Below are 17,142 nucleotides of genomic sequence, written 5' to 3'. Positions count from 1 at the left end.
ATCAAGATTTGATAAAAATTGTTGAATTTATTACCGTTAAATATTTCTTCTAAAGATTTGAACTAGTGACCTAGTTTTTGACCCGAGATGACCCATATTCATATATATTCAAGATAACATAGTGACAAATAGTCTGACCAAGTTTGATAACCATTGGACAGAAACTCTTGATTTAATTACCTAAAATGAAAACTTAACCGCAGAATTGTTAACGCCCGCCCACCCGGTTTTCGCCATTGTATAACCCGTATTTGATTTCGATGAAAACTCTAGCTAAACACGACGGGATGCTTTTTAAATTCAACGTTCTACAGGGGCAAATCCAGGATTTGACGTTAGAAGGGGCGTAACTCTAGTGCCTAACCTTTTGAATTGCGTCCTGCCGAAATAACCGAAAAATATTTGGTCTAATGTGTTTGCAGGGTGGTTTGGTGGTAGTCCCCACTTTTTTTAAACAATTTCTAGTCCGATATTGCGCATTTAGGAGGTATTGTATTACTCTTCATTACTTTTTTCCAATGTTGAAAAAAAGGTAAAGTTTGACGATATATATATTTATTTATTTTTTGGGGGGTGGGTGGGTGGAGGTTGGGCGTGCGGCGCCCCCCCCCCCGTTTGGATCCGCTAGTGTACTGTTAATTTGCCATTTATTCTATACAACTTAAGCTTGATGTGTCAACAATTTATTATAAAACGCCGCTAAAACCAAAAATAATAACGTACTGTAAATAAACACGGTGAACGTTTCTGACGTTACGTCCTTGCCGTCATTCACGTTAACGGTTAGCACGTAGGCGTTGTCGACTGCGTATTTGAAGTCTTTCTTTGCGCTGATTTTTCCCGAAACTGAAAGTACAATCGCAAATTTAGTATCTGTACGACAAAAATGAAAAAAAAAAATACACATAACACGAAATGTGTATCTGTGAAAACTGCTGTTGTCTGACATGCATACATAGACACAAGTTTCTTTAAAATAAATTTTAAATGGATATTATTCTATTTTATCTACGATATCCATGTTTGTTTAGGTTCGTTTAAGGACGATAACTCTCATTTGAATACTGTCATATTAGTCAATAACATCTATATCATACGATATAATTTGATAAAACTGTTATTTACTTATAAGCTATGAAATACACATGCATGTTATTCATATTGATGCAAAATCATTATAATAATATTTTGGTCAATATGACAGCATGTTTCACAGGTAATAAGTAAAAAATTGTATAATATTTTATGATTTAATAAGCTGTATTCACCGGAATTTATTTCAAACAGGTCGGGTTCCTCCGGATCTGACGTCATTGAAAACGTCAGAAGGGAACTGTCATTATCAGACGCCAAGACGGTGTAGATTGTTGACTTCAACTTGGTAGAGGCCGCGTTCTGGTTTTTGTCAGCTAAAATGGAATTTTAATGGTATTCAGATAGATTATGGTAGATAATAATTTCGTTTGAAATGTAAACAAAATGCTTGTTCAATGATAAAAAATGATCAAACGTTCAAATTATAGAGGATAATTGTTTGTATCAATGTAAGATCGTAGTATATATTTCGACCAGTCAGCAGCAAAGATATATTTCACAAGTGGCGTAAAACAAACTTGTTTTATAATATGCCTTAAATTGGAGTCAAAGGCATTCAATAACACTTTTAGATAACGCCCCTATTTCTATGCGCACGTGATGTCATTGACGTCGTTGAAATTGTGTTCCAACCCTGTGCGCGCTAACGTTTGATTTGGAACTGAGAGCGGGCTAAAATTTCAAAACAGTGACAAATATCGCTAACAAACAATTATCTTATTGTTTGGTTATTATTTAAAATGTTACTTTATTCTCGTAAAAGATTTGCATTCATAAAACATTTGAAGTTACCTGGCAAATTATCAAATGTGGGCGGTAAATTTGGAATGACAAATACAGTGACGTCAACGGATGCGTTGCCATAGTTATCCTCACACGTGACTGTGATGACGTAACTTGACGTCACACTGTAGTCAAGCCCAGGGTCGTTCATTAAATACAAGCGATAGGCTGCAAAAGAAAAGCAGAAGACAAACGGAATCATATTCAATGTAGAATAAACCATGACATATCACAATATATATATTTTTTTAAAAGTCGCCAATATTATACGACGATATGTTTACAATATTTATATGTAAACTAAAGAACAAGTACAGCAGTCGAAGTTTAAACATTAACCCTGTTAAATGGTACAGATTCAATGCCAAAGACATAGAACACAAAAACAAACAATCAAAAACAAGAAACATAAAACAACAGCTCAAAACTACGCAAACAACACAGTACATATACTATACATGTATATAAAAAAACTACGTGTGAAGAACTGTACCGCCTTGGCACGGTCTGTAAAATGTAAAGAAAATATCGAGCCAAGAGGGAATGCTTACAAAGAGTAAAACAAAATTGATCCTTTACATCCAGTTCGAACCAACGAGAAAAACGATATCGAGCCAATGGGTCTCGACTGTATATAGGCCTATTACACATTCTGATGCCAATATTGGTTTACCTTGTATAGACATTTTTATGAAATACCGTACATAAGTGACGTGCGTTCCCTGTCCATGAAAGGTACACATTGTGCAGGCTAGTTTAGTGATGGTTTAAGCTTGGCTAAATCATAGACAAACAAAACTAACCTCCATTGTAAACCCAAAAGCCAAATGCCTCTGAAAAAGGAGAAGTATCACTGACGTCACAGCTGAGCGCGTCATCATCTACAGCTGTGACGTTGAACGTATGCAGCAGTTGAAACGCCACGTTGTTCTCGCTGATACTTATAGTGGGTGGCTGGGATATTTCTGGAGGCGAACTCTGTGTAAACAATATTTTTTTAAACGTTCAATAATAAGAAGCCCGAAGCGATGTGTTTTGGTCTTGTAGCGTTGTGTTTCTCTTGTTCGATGTGTTTTGGTCATGTAAGGTTGTGTTTCTCTTGTTTAATGTGTTTTGGTCTTGTAGCGTTGTGTTTCTCATGTTTAATGTGTTTTGATCTTGAAGCGTTGTGTTTCTCTTGTTCGATGTGTTTTGGTCATGTAAGGTTGTGTTTCTCTTGTTTAATGTGTTTTGGTCTTGTAGCGTTGTGTTTCTCATGTTTAATGTGTTTTGATCTTGTAGCGTTGTGTTTCTCTTGTTCGATGTGTTTTGGTCATGTAGCGTTGTGTTTCTCTTGTTCGATGTGTTTTGGTCATGTTGCGTTGTGTTTCTCTTGTTCAATGTGTGTTTGGACTTGTAGCGTTGTGTTTCTCTTGTTCAATTTGTTGTGGTCATGTAAGGTTGTGTTTCTCTTGTTCAATGTGTTTTGGTCATGTAAGGTTGTGTTTCTCTTGTTCGATGTGTTTTGGTCATGTAAGGTTGTGTTTCTCTTGTTCAATGTGTGTTTGGACTTGTAGCGTTGTGTTTCTCTTGTTCAATTTGTTTTGGTCATGTAAGGTTGTGTTTCTCTTGTTCAATTTGTGTTTAGTCTTGGAGCATTGTGTGTCTCTTGTTAAATGTGTTTTTATCTTGTAGCGTTGTGTTTCTCTTGTTCGATGTGTTTTGGTCATGTAAGGTTGTGTTTCTCTTGTTCAATGTGTTTTGGTCATGTAAGGTTGTGTTTCTCTTGTTTAATGTGTTTTGGTCATGTAAGGTTGTGTTTCTCTTGTTCAATGTGTGTTTGGACTTGTAGCGTTGTGTTTCTCTTGTTCAATTTGTTTTGGTCATGTAAGGTTGTGTTTCTCTTGTTCAATTTGTGTTTAGTCTTGGAGCATTGTGTGTCTCTTGTTCAATGTGTTTTTATCTTGTAGCGTTGTGTGTCTCTTGTTCAATGTGTTTTGGTCTTGTAGCGTTGTGTGTCTCTTGTTCGATGTGTTTTGATCTTGTAGCGTTGTGTTTCTCCTGTTCGATGTGTTTTGGTCATGTAGCGTTGTGTTTCTCTTGTTCAATTTGTTTTGGTCATGTAAGGTTGTGTTTCTCTTGTTCAATTTGTGTTTAGTCTTGGAGCATTGTGTGTCTCTTGTTAAATGTGTTTTTATCTTGTAGCGTTGTGTTTCTCTTGTTCGATGTGTTTTGGTCATGTAAGGTTGTGTTTCTCTTGTTCAATGTGTTTTGGTCATGTAAGGTTGTGTTTCTCTTGTTCAATGTGTTTTGGTCATGTAAGGTTGTGTTTCTCTTGTTCAATGTGTGTTTGGACTTGTAGCGTTGTGTTTCTCTTGTTCAATTTGTTTTGGTCATGTAAGGTTGTGTTTCTCTTGTTCAATTTGTGTTTAGTCTTGGAGCATTGTGTGTCTCTTGTTCAATGTGTTTTTATCTTGTAGCGTTGTGTGTCTTTTGTTCAATGTGTTTTGATCTTGTAGCGTTGTGTTTCTCTTGTTCGATGTGTTTTGGTCATGTTGCGTTGTGTTTCTCTTGTTCAATTTGTTTTGGTCATGTAAGGTTGTGTTTCTCTTGTTCAATGTGTTTTGGTCATGTAAGGTTGTGTTTCTCTTGTTCAATGTGTGTTTTGGTCTTGTAGCGTTGTGTGTCTCGTGTTCAATGTGTGTTTTGGTCTCGTAGCGTTGTGTATCTCTTGTTCAATATGTGTTTTGGTCTTGTAGCATTGTGTGTCTCTTGTTCAATGTGTTTTGGTCTTGTAGCATTGTGTGTCTCTTGTTCAATGTGTTTTGGTCTTGTAGCATTGTGTGTCTCTTGTTCAATGTATATTGGTCTTGTAGCGTTGTGTGTCTCTTCTTCGATGTGTTTTGGTCTTGTAGCGTTGTGTATCTCTTGTTCAATATGTGTTTTGGTCTTGTAGCGTTGTGTGTCCCTTGTTCAATGTGTTTTGGTCTTGTAGCATTCTGTGTCTCTTGTACAATGTGTTTTGGTCTTGTAGCACTGTGTGTCTCTTGTTAAACGTGTTTTTGGTATTGTAGCGTTGTGTGTCCCTGGTGCAATGTGTGTTTTGGTCTAGTAGCGTTGCGTGTCTCTTGTTCAATATGTTATGGTCTTGTAGCGTTGTGTGTCTCTTGTTCAATGTGTTTTGGTCTTGTAGCGTTGTGTGTCTCTTGTTCAATGTGTTTTGGTCTTGTAGCGTTGTGTGTCTCTTGTTCAATGTGTTTTGGTCTTATAGCGTTGTGTGTCTCTTGTTCAATGTGTTTTGGTCTTATAGCGTTGTGTGTCTCTTGTTCAATGTGTTTTGGTCTTGTAGCGTTGTGTGTCTCTTGTTCAATGTGTTTTGTACTTGTAGCGTTGTGCTTCTCTTGTTCAATGTGTTTTGGTCTTATAGCGTTGTGTGTCTCTTGTTCAATGTGTTTTGGTCTTGTAGCGTTGTGTGTCTCTTGTTCAATGTGTTTTGGTCTTGTAGCGTTGTGTGTCCTTTGTTCAATGTGTTTTGGTCTTGTAGCATTGTGTGTCTCTTGTACAATGTGTTTTGGTCTTGTAGCGTTGTGTGTCTCTTGTTCAATGTGTTTTGGTCTTGTAGCGTTGTGTGTCCTTTGTTCAATGTGTTTTGGTCTTGTAGCATTGTGTGTCTCTTGTACAATGTGTTTTGGTCTTGTAGCACTGTGTGTCTCTTGTTAAACGTGTTTTTGGTATTGTAGCGTTGTGTGTCCCTGGTGCAATGTGTGTTTTGGTCTAGTAGCGTTGCGTGTCTCTTGTTCAATACGTTATGGTCTTGTAGCGTTGTGTGTCTCTTGTTCAATGTGTTTTGGTCTTATAGCGTTGTGTGTCTCTTGTTCAATGTGTTTTGGTCTTGTAGCGTTGTGTGTCTCTTGTTCAATGTGTTTTGGTCTTGTAGCGTTGTGTGTCTCTTGTTCAATGTGTTTTGGTCTTGTAGCGTTGTGTGTCTCTTGTTCAATGTGTTTTGGTCTTGTAGCGTTAAGTGTCTCTTGTTCAATGTGTTTTGGTCTTGTAGCGTTGTGTGTCTCTTGTTCAATGTGTTTTGGTCTTATAGCGTTGTGTGTCTCTTGTTCAATGTGTGTTTTGGTCTTGTAGCGTTGTGTGTCTCTTGTTCAATGTGTTTTGGTCTTGTAGCGTTGTGTGTCTCTTGTTCAATGTGTTTTGGTCTTGTAGCGTTGTGTGTCTCTTTTTCAATGTGTTTTGGTCTTATAGCGTTGTGTGTCTCTTGTTCAATATGTAATGGTCTTGTAGCGTTGTGTGTCTCTTGTTCAATGTGTTTTGGTCTTGTAGCGTTGTGTGTCTCTTGTTCAATGTGTTTTGGTCTTGTAGCGTTGTGTGTCTCTTGTTCAATGTGTTTTGGTCTTGTAGCGTTGTGTGTCTCTTGTTCAATATGTTATGGTCTTGTAGCGTTGTGTGTCTCTTGTTCAATGTGTTTTGGTCTTATAGCGTTGTGTGTCTCTTGTTCAATGTGTTTTGGTCTTGTAGCGTTGTGTGTCTCTTGTTCATTGTGTTTTGGTCTTGTAGCGTTGTGTGTCTCTTGTTCAATATGTTATGGTCTTGTAGCGTTGTGTGTCTCTTGTTCAATGTGTTTTGGTCTTGTAGCGTTGTGTGTCTCTTGTTTAATGAGTTTTGATCTTGTAGCGTTGTGTGTCTCTTGTTCGATGTGTTTTTGGTCTTGTAGCATTGTGTGTCTCTTGTTCAATGTGTTTTGGTTTTGTAGCGTTGCGTGTCTCTTGTTCAATGTATTTTTTGGTCTTGTAGCGTTGTGTGTCTCTTGTTCAATGTGTTTTTGGTCTTGTAGCGTTGGGAGTATTTTGTTCAATGTGTGTTGTGGTCTTGTAGCGTTGTGTGCCACTTGTTCAATATGTGTTTTGGTCTTGTACCGTTGTGTGTCTCTTGTTCAATGTGTGTTTTTGTCTCGTAGCATTGTGTGTCTCTTGTTCAATGTGTGTTTTGGTCTCGTAGCGTTGTGTGTCTCTTGTTCAATGTGTGTTTTGGTCTCGTAGCGTTGTGTGTCTCTTGTTCAATGTGTGTTTTGGTCTCGTAGCGTTGTGTGTCTCTTGTTCAATGTGTGTTTTGGTCTTGTAGCGTTGTGTGTCTCTAGTTCAATGTGTTTTGATCTCGTAGCGTTGTGTGTCTCTTGTTCAATGTGTATTTGATCTTGTAGCGTTGTGTGTCTCTTGTTCAATGTGTGTTTTGGTCTAGTAGCGTTGCGTGTCTCTTGTTCAATATGTTATGGTCTCGTAGCGTTGTGTGTCCCTGGTGCAATGTGTTTTGGTCTTGTAGCGTTGTGTGTCTCTTGTTCAATGTGTTTTGGTCTTGTAGCGTTGTGTGTCTCGTGTTCAATGTGTTTTGGTCTTGTAGCGTTGTGCGTCTCTTGTTCAATGTGTTTTGGTCTTGTAGCGTTGTGTGTCTCTAGTTCAATGTGTTTTGATCTCGTAGCGTTGTGTGTCTCTTGTTCAATGTGTATTTGATCTCGTAGCGTTGTGTTTCTCTTGTTCAATGTGTGTTTTGGTCTAGTAGCGTTGCGTGTCTCTTGTTCAATATGTTATGGTCTCGTAGCGTTGTGTGTCCCTGGTGCAATGTGTTTTGGTCTTGTAGCGTTGTGTGTCTCTCGTTCAATGTGTTTTGGTCTTGTAGCGTTGTGTGTCTCTTGTTCAATGTGTTTTGGTCTCGTAGCGTTGTGTGTCTCTTGTTCAATGTGTGTTTTGGTCTCGTAGCGTTGTGTGTCTCTCGTATAATGTGTTTTGGTCTTGTAGCGTTGTGTGTCTCGTGTTCAATGTGTTTTGGTCTTGTAGCGTTGTGTGTCTCTTGTTCAATATGTGTTTTGGTCTCGTAGCGTTGTGTGTCTCTTGTTCAATGTGTTTTGGTCTTGTAGCGTTGTGTGTCTCTTGTTCAATGTGTTTTGGTCTTGTAGCGTTGTGTGTCTCTAGTTCAATGTGTTTTGTCTTGTAGCGTTGTGTGTCTCGTGTTCAATGTGTTTTGAACTTGTGGCGTTGTGCGTCTCTTGTTTAATGTGTATTTGGTCTAGTAGAGCTGTGGTTTCTTTTGATTAATGTGTTTTGGTCTTGTAGCGTTGTGTGTCTCTGGTTTAATGACTGCTTTACCTTTACCGTAGAGCCTTTAACGATACGCTCAAGTGATATTGATATTTAAAATGTGTAACAAACAGTTCTTTTTATCGTTGGATGTTATCTTACCAATTTACACCAAAACGTTCCGTATGGCATGTTAATTTGAGCGATTTTATCTGTTTTGGTAGAGCCGAAAGTTAGTTTTTGTGGTCTAATTATTAGAAAATATCAAGTTTTGTGAAATCCGGTGATTTTATTTCGACAGCATTATATATTGGTTTAATGATTATAAACTTATTAAATAAGTACGTGCTTAATTATTACAAACTTAATCAAGATGCTTCAAAGTTAATGTTCCTTAAAGATTACTCCCAAATAAAATTTACCACAATTAATAATATTGTTTTGATATTCCAAAACGGATGAATAAATGTCGAAAACAATAGTTCTTATGAAGGATACCGAGTTTAATTTGAAAGAAATTAGCCTAAAACACGGTATTTCTACCTTATGAGACTACAGTAGACCACAGTAAATCTTTTAGCATTCACCAATCATTTGATTTTTGCGTATTCCGCTATTAAATACATGGTTACAATCTTGTTATCAGTAATTAATATTTTCCATAAATGCATTATTTAGTAAGTAGTTAAAGTTTCAGCACTCAAAATAAATGTTTGTTCTACATGTGTATACATGTATTGATTTTGAATAAGAGTGTCACTTTAATACACTACTGCAAATTTAAAGTTTTCGTTGTGAATCATTCTTTCCTACAATAAAAAGGTTTAATGATAAATGTCTGCTACTTACTGCAATGCACACAGAAATAATTAGAAAACCAGCAATTCCACTAATTTTCATTTTGTTCATTATAAAGAGTAAACCATCACAGAAAAAAGCATGAAAAAAGACACAACTGTTTTCGGCAAGAAGATTTCTGCAAAAATCCAAATTATTCAACATTGTTCAAATATTTACCCCAAAAAGCTACAAAGTACAAATGTACGTAAATAAAAAGATTTCATAACAGTATTTGCATATGTAAAACCGGAAGACACGAATTTGAATAGTTTTTGAAGTTGCTCAATCGTTTACAATCACTGTCCCGAGGGGTTCATGAAGTCTCGATGGAGCGGTTTAGGCAAACAAGTTATTCAATACCAATTCGGTTCAAATAAACAGTTTACTTCCTCACAAACTATGGAAAAGTAAGCACAACTATTTATTACAATAGGACTCAATAGCATGGCGCATTACTTTAAAGAACCGTCTTTTATTAAATTTCATCAATTTAACAGAAGAGAATAATACGATCATAATATCGAAGTTAATAGTGAACGTACACATCATTACATTAAAGTTCAACCAAATTATACTTGTATTTAAATAATGAAATTCACTTATTAAGTTCACATGAACCTGAACGGTACGCTGCACTATAAGAGAAATTCAATAAGTATGCAATAGTTAGATGACACGAAGTAACATTTTAATGATTAAGAATGGGTGGAGTGAACCCTTACCCTAATAATTCATATCTTTTAGCAAGCTAGCGTAAACAAAGTCTTAAAAATATCTCAAGATTAAATTAAAACATATTTATTAAGTAACTTAAAATCATAATGTTTCTTGTTACATGAATTATATGATTAGAATTACTGATGATCAGTAGACATGCAATGTATATATTTAATAGAGAGAGAGAGAGAGAAAAAGAGAGAGAGGGGGGGGCGAGAGAGAGAGAGAGAGAGAGAGAGAGAGAGAGAGAGAGAGAGAGATGGGGAGGGGGGGGGGGGGGCGAGAGAGAGAAGGAAAGGGAGAGAGAGAGAGAGAGAGAGAGAGAGAGAGGGCAATAATGAAAACACAGTTAAAAGTAAGTACCTTAAAATACAAAACCGCATAAAGTCTTTCATGTAAGTGAAGCGATAACATATGAATTAAATAACATTCGAGGGCCATTCGTAAAGTCCCGGACTGTCCTAATATGATGTTAAGAGATATTTTTAATAAGTGGGTAGAGAGACACCGGAAATGTGTCCGTTCGTGCGGCGGATATTTTGAAAAGGTGTAACGTTAAACATGATGTCGCGTTATGTTTGCTGTGCAAAGTGCTCCGTGTTGTTCATGGTTATGTGTAAAAGGGTGATGCCTTTCATCGTTTATTGTTTGTTTCCTGTAAAATTTGCAGCACATCTTTCAAACACATTTGTCTTCCGTACTGTTGTATTATTTTGGTTTTAAAGTAAACAGTTTCGATATCATAATCAGAGTCCGGGAACTTTATGACTGACCCTCGTATAAGGCGGAAAAACGTAAAGTTTGTTTCTGATTTCACTGATAAAATCTATAGCGTAGTAAAGGTCGAGATGTTTTATTATTTTATTAATTAAAGTTGTGTCTGTATATACTATTTTTACAATGTAAACTGTCCCAAGTCGGTCTGAATGTATTTAAGGCCTTAAAAAACATTTGGTTCGGGTTACCGGACCTACCTACGGAATAGGCGCCGACCCTACTGTTTTCAGTTGGGGAAAAAAATGAAAAACTAAAAAAATTAAAAAAAAACATTAATTGCTTTTCTCTTTGTTTTTAAAAACCTTAAATGTTTATACAGAAGATAACTTTGGCACCATTTTCCAATGATGAAAATGACATTCTTATATAAAGCTTAATAAAAAGAAAAAAAGCCTACCTACCCTACCTACTTTTGAAAAGGATGTAACCCTAACCAAACAATATTTTTAGGCCTAAGTTTTCTTTTCATGCAGGAAATTACCGAAAATTTATCCAATAGGAGCAAAAAATAACGGTCAGAAAAAAAATGTCTGCTGGTACAATGTCGGTATACCACGTGATAAATTACGTCACATGTGCTACGTCGGAAGACAAAATTTTGCTTCAAATGAAGACTTTAAACAAAGATAATTTTTCTTCTACAACACCATTTTAAATGAAACATAGGAGAGTCTATGCCGCTTGAAGAGTCCCGCCTTTTTTAAATACCGGAGTTTGATAAGATGATTAGTTTCATCAAACACGACAAACCTGTTTCCAAAATAATGTTTTGACAGTGCTCCGTCAGACGGCCGTTTAGTGTAAACGTTTTCGAAGTGAAGAAAAAAAGTTCAGTAAAAAACATAGGCGAGCTCCGTAAGCGTGGTAGACTGCACATGTTTTAGTTTATGGTGAATACATAGTTAAGTTATCTTTGTTTAAAGTCTTCATTGAAGCAAAAAGTTGCCTTCAGACGTAGCATTTATGACGTAATTTATCACGTGGTATACACTCACTGTGTTGATAGCAAATTTGGGGTCGGTTGCAAAACAAGGAAAGGTCGGGAACTGGAAAAGAGAAAAAAAAACAATTCTGGAGTATAAATGCATCGTTTTATGTACATTAATGTTTATTGATGTACGTCTCGGTTTTAATTGCTGATCAATAAATTAAGCCCGCAAAAAACTATTATTATGTTTGTGTCAATGATAGAAATATTAAACCATAACTTTTCTGACGCATTGAGTGTTTAAATGTACGAACTTCAAAAAAAATGAAAAGTTGTTGTCAGACGACCCGAAAGCAATCAATAACGAGCACATCTTTAATGGCTTTATAAGTTTATTGAATGCAGTTATACACTCCATGATTGCAACTTCTTACAACGATTCAAACACAAATGCAGATTAAATGATGGATCATTATTTATTTAATTGTTTTCTAGATTTCTATTACAGTGTCTACATTTTATTTCAATGATTACGCTATCTGCATTGAACACACATACGACTGTGGTGTTTATGTTTCATTGCTAAAACAAAGAAACAAAATACCAAAGAACATAAATGAGCACCTTTTAAATTTTACAAACGTTCATTCTGTTTATGCAATAGAAACTTCAGTGGCTAGTCCATTAGCCGAACTCTGTTATATGTTGTTTATTGACACAATGATCAGAGGCCTAAATGGGCAAAAACAACACATCATTCAATTCGAAGAACCCATAGATCAACGAAGGTCACATAAAATAATAAAAAAACAAAACAGTGACATACAAACCATGTTTAAATCGCAAGTGGTATCCAAATAAACACATCAATGCCATGCTGATCTTTTTAACACGCATTTTGTTAATATTTAAATCCATTTTCACAGTCAAGTTATTTCATTTTCTCCATTCCCACAAACGTTCAAATGTGACGGATCCGTGGTCTAGTGGTAACACACTTGACTGTCGATCCAGGGGTCGCAGGTTTGATTCCCATCCGCAGTAAACAAATACTAATCGCATTCCAGGAGGGACGTTAAATGGGGGTCCCCTGTGACAGTGCTATTTATACACTAGTGCACGTTAAAAAAACAGGGTAGCTCTAACCAGGGTTACATTCCGTCTGTGCACTATGCTCCAAAAACATAAATGACTATCAATCTTATCGGAACAGTCGCCAAATTGGCAAGGCCCCAGTGCGAGTAGAGCTAAGCTTACACACCACTACGTTCATATAAGTATTATTGCGTATAACCTCACGGCGTCTTAAAATCCGAAAATGTTAGTTTAATGACATTATTGGTGTCAAAGGTTTGGTCCTTATTTGTCTTTTTTAATGTTACTTTGTTTCCAGTTATCTCCTCAATAGTCGGATCCATTATACCCTTTGCCATACTGGTATCTACAACAATTTCATTTACTGCAGCCAAGTCTTTGGAAATAAAGGTGGAAATGAAATGAAGATCACCAATGTCGGTGTCTTTAACGGTCAATTTTCCTCTTAACCTACCATGACGATAAACTAGTGTTAAGAAATTCCCATTTGCGTACTTAATGGATAATTCTCCTTTGAAACCATTGATGTCAATGGATTTTATTCGGTTTCCCAAAACTCCAAAAACAAACATCGAGACACCGTATTCCGTCGAACCTCTGACTTTCACCATCCTAGATTTAAACGTCTGATGGACAATAAACAATTCTCCATTATTGGTGATCTTCAAGAAATGGATGTTAGGTTTCCTGAATACTTCAAGAGCTACATATTTTCCCGGTCTTTGTTTTCCATTTACAGATAAATCCATGCCATATTTTCGTTTTCTTAGTCGTTGACCACATATTTTCCACTTCCTTACTCGCACAAGTATCTTTCGCAACGGTTTCAGTTCGTTTTTGATAAATTCAAGCTTGATAAAATCTATGTAAATCATTGCGTTTGGCGTGTTTCTAAAGAAAAATGTTACAACATTTCTTTTCGCAAGAAAATATGGAAATGAAGGAACTTCCCATTTTAACATTTGTTGTGAGCGTGGATGGGCATTTTTGAAAGAAAAAAATCGACCCCTTACAGTTTTAATTTCAGCACCAATTTCTACTCTCGTAGTAACATTTAGTAATCCAAGTGTCAAACGAAACCTTCCTTTTTTAAGACTAAACCTCTTCTTTGGTTTAAAATAAATGTTAAGTTTACTAGTTTCGTTCGTGTTGAGTTCGCCTGGAAATCTTGAATGATTACTGGTGGTGCGAACTTCGTAAACTATTGTTCTTGTATGCGTATTACCACCCAATTCACGGTTGCTTTTGTCAACTTTCCCAATAGTCCAAATCATTGAACCACATTTCATATTTATAAGAACTGTATTTTTAATCTTCCGCCTTGTCTTTGCTTTCGTTGGTAGAAGTTGTGCAACGATAAAACTACCTTTAAGGGTTTGACGTCTAAAGCGGATATTGACATTGGATGCGTCAATGCAGCTGGTGTTGTAACTAAGTTGTTTTATAAAGTCAGGATTAACAATCGATGTAGTAGATAAAGCTGGAACAGTTGTTATCAGATTTGGATTTCTGATCAAATGTTCAGGTGTCTTTGGTTGTTTCTGCTTCGTTTCTGTTGTAATCGTGGTAGTTTTCTTTGTCGTTCCAATTGCCTGTGTTGTTCTTTTTACTAATGCTTGCTCTGTTAATATTTTGCTTGTTGTTTCAACCCGTTTTATTCCCGACGATATTGTTTTTGTTGTGGTTTTTGATGTAGATAATACTGTTTGTTTGCCTGTTAATGTCATTGTCTTATCATTAGTATCAACGCCATGGACATTATGACCAATCACATTGAACACCATATTAAAAGAGACAATATACGGTGACTTTCCTGGTGTGTTTCGAAAATTATTTGGATCTGTTGTTGTGTTGTCCTTTTTCGTTGGTTGCTTTAGTGACGTTGACGGCTGCTTTTGGGTGGTCGTTGTTATATTTTCCATTTTAATTGGTTCCCGGGTTGGCCTTTCTGTACGTTCCAATGTTTTTGTTGTCATTGTTGACAATTTTACGGTACTTGCATTTGTAACAGAGGAATCTTTCTCTGGAATATCAGAAGATAATGTAAATACTATAGGTGATTTTGTAGTAGTCGGCATTGCCTGTGATGACACAAGTTTTTGGACTGACGGCATCGACACACTTGTAAATTGCTCATGTCCAGTGGAACTTCCAGTACTGGCAGGAATAAAAGAAGCAGTTATGTCAGGAATATCAGAAGATAATGTATATGATTTAAGTGGTTTTGCTGTAGAAGGCATTGCCTGTGATGTGACAACATTTTGGATAGAAGGCGTGGACGCACTTGTAAAATTCACATATCTAGTTGAACTTCTAGTACTGGCAGAATTAACAGGAGTATTTATCCTAGAAATATCAGAAGAGAATGTAAATGATTTAAGTGGTTTTACAGTAGAAGGCATTGACTGTGATGTCACAACAGTTTGGGTAGAAGGCATTGACGCACTTGTAAAATCCGTATGCCCAGTGGAACTTGCAGAAAGAACAGAAGTAGTTATTTCTTTAGTTATAGCTGTATTAGCTACTGGTGTTATTGCAGAAGTAACAGAAGTGGTCATCGCCTCTTTCACTAATAGTCTTAACGCATAGGTAACAGAAGTAGTTATCGCCTCTTTCGCTAATGGTGTTATTGGAGAAGTGACAGAAGCAGTTATCGCTTCTTTCGCTAATGGTGTTATTGCAGAAGTAGCCCAAGAAGGTACCGTTCCTTTCGCTAATGGTGTTATTGCAGAAGTAACAGCAGTAGTTATCGCTTCTTTAGCTACTGGTGCCATTGCAGAAGTAACAGAAGTGGGAATCTCTTCTTTCGCTAATGGTGTTATTGGAGAAGTAACAGGATAAGTTATCGCTTCATTAGCTACTGGTGTTATTGCAGAAGTTACAGAAGTAATTATCACTTCTATCGCTAATGGTGTTATTGTAGATGTAACAGAAGTGGTTATCGCTTCTTTTGCTAATGTTGTTATTGCAGAAGTAACCGAAGTAGTTAACGCTTCTTTAGCTACTGGTGGTATTGCAGAAGTAACAGAAGTAGTTTTCGCTTCTTTCGCTAATGCTGTTATTGCAGAAGAAACAGAAGTTAGTATCGCCTCTTTTGCCAATGATGTTATTGCAGAAGCAACATAAGTAGTTATCGCTTCTTCCGTTAATGGTGTTATTACAGAGGTAACAGGAGAAGTTATATTTGGCCTATCAGAAGATAATGTAAATAAATTAGATGGTGTTGCAGTGGTTGGCATTGTACTTGTAAAATTCACATATCCAGATGAACGTTTAGTACTCGCAGAAGTAACAGAAGTGTTTATTTCTTTTATCGCTTCTGTTATTTTTGCAGAAGTAAAATAAGTAGTCATCTCTTTTATTTCTTCTGTTGTTTGTGCAGAAGCAACAGGAATAGTCATCCCTTTTATCGCTTCTGTTGTTTGTACAGAGGTAGCAGGAATAGTTATCTCTTTTATCGCTTCTGTTGTTTGTACAGAGGTAACAGGAATAATTATCTTTGGAATATCGGAAGAGAATGTAACATGTTTAGATGGTGTTGCAGTACTCGTCATTGCCTTTGATGTCACAGCTTGTTCGGTAGACGACATTGACGCACTTGTAACATTCGCATATCTAGTAGAACGTTTAGTACTTTCAGAAGCAACTGAAGTTGGTATTACTTTTAGTGCTAATGGTGTACTTGAAGAAACAACAGAAGGGGTTATCATTATTTTTTCTGACGATTGCTTGCTGCGAGTAGATGAAAATGGAAATGACGCTTTTGTTGCATTTAAACCGATCGCTTCAGTAGACATTGGTCCGCTGCTAAAAGTCATAACATGTCCAGGTAAACTTAAATTAACAGTTTCAACATAAGGATTCGTTGACAGTTGCATGGACGGAGTAACTTTTCTTTTACCAGTCATTGGCGTTGTTGTTCCAAATGATGATATTTCACCTTTACTATTCTTGTCTAAATCACTTTTTGTCGACATTGATGTTGTTGCTCTTGAATGTTTTGATGGCATAGGTTTAGAGACAATAATAGTAGTCTTTTGTTTTGATATCAACCCCAACGGTATGGCGGATTTTGTCATTTTGAAGGGCTTTTGTGTCGTTTTGATTATCGGATTCGTGTGTGGTGTTGTTTCTTTCGTCATCGGTACGTGCGTGGTTGTGGATTTCACTCGATTATCTACTGCAACCGCACAGGGTGTTGGATTCTTAGAGCCTACTAGCTCACTACCACACCAAAGTTTATCAGTATGTGTAACTTTAACGTCTAAACTTATTTTAAATACATCAATCTCTGTTCCATAGCAATCAGATTTTACCAAAAGAATATCCATAGTGTGTTTTCCACTGTCAATCCTCTTTGTTAATCCAATATGACCATAATGTTTAAACTTATTCCAGTATTTTCCCCAGCCTCCAAGTTCTGAACCAGTCTGAACAATCCCTAAGTGTTCACCATCTAAAGAAATGTCCATAACGTCACTAACGCCGTCGTTAGAATAAGAGATTCCAATAATGGTCAACGTTGCAGGTTCTGGTAGACAGATGCTTACCGAAAGTTTATCTCCATGGAACAAATGGAGCGAAGATGATCCAGAGGCACCCGAACGCCATGGACTCCGGACACGTCCTGGTCCTCCAACTGTCTCCTCAAATTCGTAAGAATACAAGAAGTCTGCATTGACCACTGTAACGCACAAAAGGAGAAGAAAAGAACTTTCCATCGAGCAGAGACTTGCCCGTTTACACATCATTTGCATAACAAAGTATCTCTTTCGCAAATAAGGCATATATTTACTGTTTGTAATTTTAATTTGTGTGAGAAAATTATTAAACAAATTTAATGAAACAAAT

General features: G+C 36.7%; 1 protein-coding gene across 1 annotated transcript; it reads right to left on the bottom strand.

Annotated features, from left to right (window-relative positions):
• Positions 1–1,977: 1,977 nt before the first annotated feature.
• LOC128218947 (uncharacterized) lies at positions 1,978–17,139 on the bottom strand. The gene is made up of 2 exons (XM_052926726.1): positions 12,023–17,139; positions 1,978–2,046 (listed from the first exon to the last, which is right to left on the bottom strand). Exon 1 carries the CDS (start codon positions 17,076–17,078, stop codon positions 12,492–12,494), a length of 4,587 nt encoding a protein of 1,528 aa, XP_052782686.1. The 5' UTR covers positions 17,079–17,139; the 3' UTR covers positions 1,978–2,046; positions 12,023–12,491.
• Between the last annotated feature and the right edge of the window lie 3 nt (positions 17,140–17,142).

The sequence above is a fragment of the Mya arenaria genome, chromosome 2 (genome assembly GCF_026914265.1).
Source record: "Mya arenaria isolate MELC-2E11 chromosome 2, ASM2691426v1".
In the NCBI taxonomy this organism is placed as follows: domain Eukaryota; kingdom Metazoa; phylum Mollusca; class Bivalvia; order Myida; family Myidae; genus Mya; species Mya arenaria.
Note: the sequence above shows the minus strand (reverse complement) of the source record. Positions and strands in the feature narration are given on the sequence as shown.